We start from the raw sequence: 1742 nt of genomic DNA, 5'->3' as shown, positions 1-1742 counted from the left end.
AAAAGAAAAAATATAAGAGGAGAGATTATAGAAAAAGAGGAAAGTGTAAAAATGGATTTGAAGTTACTTTATTTCTTATGCAAAATTGAAGTATTGGTTAGGAAATTATTTATATAATTACTTGTGAAAAACGTTAAAAATGAACAAATATATATATTTTTATTTTATTGCGTGTTTAATGCGTACGTAGCTTCAACCTTCAGATACGTCGGTAAGTGTAAACAATATTTAAATCTTTTCAACTTTCTTTCCTTTGTTTTCCGTATAGTTTCCACTTTCTTTTCTAAACGTGGCTAATTAAAAAGACTACACGGTTTTGATAAAGAAAAACACACAGTTTTGATTAGACAAATAAAAAATATCAACTACACAATTTGTGATTAGTGGTCAAATTCATATTAATATTTCATTTAAAACACTCATTCTATTGGTCAAGATTGTTTGACTATCTTTCTTATAAAGAAAAACTATATTAAAAAAGAATAAAAGAAGAGGAAAAATGAATTCACAAAATTAAAAGAGAACTAATTACAGAAAATATTTAAAATTATAATTAAACCTCTAAGCTAAAAAAAACTAAGTTAGATCTGAGAGATCCATCAACAAAAAAAGAAAAAAAATTGTTAAAAACTCTCTGAAATTCACGTTGATTTAGCGCCTAACACAAGCCAAGGAACAGATTCAGATTCCTTCACTGGATCAGAAACTGTTTTGATAGTTTTATAGTACGGTGATTTCGCTGCAACTCTGTTTTTTCTCTTCTCCATGAATCTAAGAAGTGAAGCTTTTCTAGCAATTGGCATATCAACAACAATTGTTCCACAAGGTAGTTGAGAATTCGGAGTAACCAAAGACTGTGTCTGAGCAATCGACTTTATCTCTTCCACTTTCTCAGCCGGAAAATCATCCAAAACAATAACTTGTCCATTATAAAACATTGTCAATTGCGCAGATTTTGGTTCCTTAACCTTAGACCTGTAAAAAACATTGCATGTAAATAATTATGAAATAATTGCAGAAATAATACTCATTACTGACGAAAATGTAAAAAGTAAATTTTCTCTTATAAATAAGACCAAGATTAGAGTCATTAGTATACAAGAAGCGCAAAAACTTACATTGGAGTTAAGAAATCCTTGGTTGTGAGATTCTTGGGTGTCACAACATTTGTTACGTTACATGAATTACCATTGTGTTTGATGTATCGGCTGAGGAGGTTGCATGTTTGAGAAAACGTGGATTTCTCCGAAGAAGTCGACATTGAAAAAGAGAATGAATTGTGATTTGAGGTTTGAATTTGAAGAATGAGGGTTATGTGATGTTATGTTAGGTTGTTTTTATATAAGAGATTGTTTTGAGATGAAATAGAGGCACGCACGAGGAATAAATGGGTGGTACCTACTCTGACCTATATTGCACTTGTGAAGTTTTAATATGACATATTTGTTGGTACATTGAACACGTGTTATTTGCGTTTGGTAAAGATAAGCGGCGAGGTTTGTCGTTGATGGTTTATGTTGCTTTTTGAAAATTGAAATGTTAATTAAAGGTGGGTGCGTTACTGTTTACTGACATTATGAGATGTTTTCGAGGCAAGTATCACGTGAACAAACTGCGTCCTTTTCTTTTTCTTTTTTTGTCTTTGTATTTACTATTTAGATTCAAATTTGTGGGAAAAAATTAATTACACTTTATGAATAGAAGACTACCATTTCTATTCATTTATCATAGGCTAATAATGT

The 1742-nt window shown here is 30.5% G+C and overlaps 1 protein-coding gene across 1 annotated transcript; it reads right to left on the bottom strand.

Moving 5' to 3' along the window:
- Positions 1-483: 483 nt before the first annotated feature.
- Positions 484-1392, bottom strand: LOC131601847 (protein TIFY 10a-like). The gene is made up of 2 exons (XM_058873753.1): positions 1119-1392; positions 484-975 (listed from the first exon to the last, which is right to left on the bottom strand). The coding sequence occupies exons 1-2, from the start codon at positions 1259-1261 to the stop codon at positions 642-644; spliced, it is 477 nt and encodes a 158-aa protein (XP_058729736.1). The 5' UTR covers positions 1262-1392; the 3' UTR covers positions 484-641.
- Positions 1393-1742: the final 350 nt, after the last annotated feature.

This window comes from Vicia villosa, linkage group LG1 (genome assembly GCF_029867415.1).
Source record: "Vicia villosa cultivar HV-30 ecotype Madison, WI linkage group LG1, Vvil1.0, whole genome shotgun sequence".
NCBI lineage: Eukaryota > Viridiplantae > Streptophyta > Magnoliopsida > Fabales > Fabaceae > Vicia > Vicia villosa.
This window is presented reverse-complemented; position numbering and strand designations above follow the sequence as displayed.

Excerpts from the sequence above, each read along its gene's own strand:
- LOC131601847 (XM_058873753.1), bottom strand. The coding sequence starts at position 1,261 with ATGTCGACTTCTTCGGAGAAATCCACGTTTTCTCAAACATGCAACCTC. Across the intron at positions 976-1,118 it reads AAGGATTTCTTAACTCCAAT|GTCTAAGGTTAAGGAACCAA; the intron begins GTAAGTTTTTGC and ends TGTTTTTTACAG.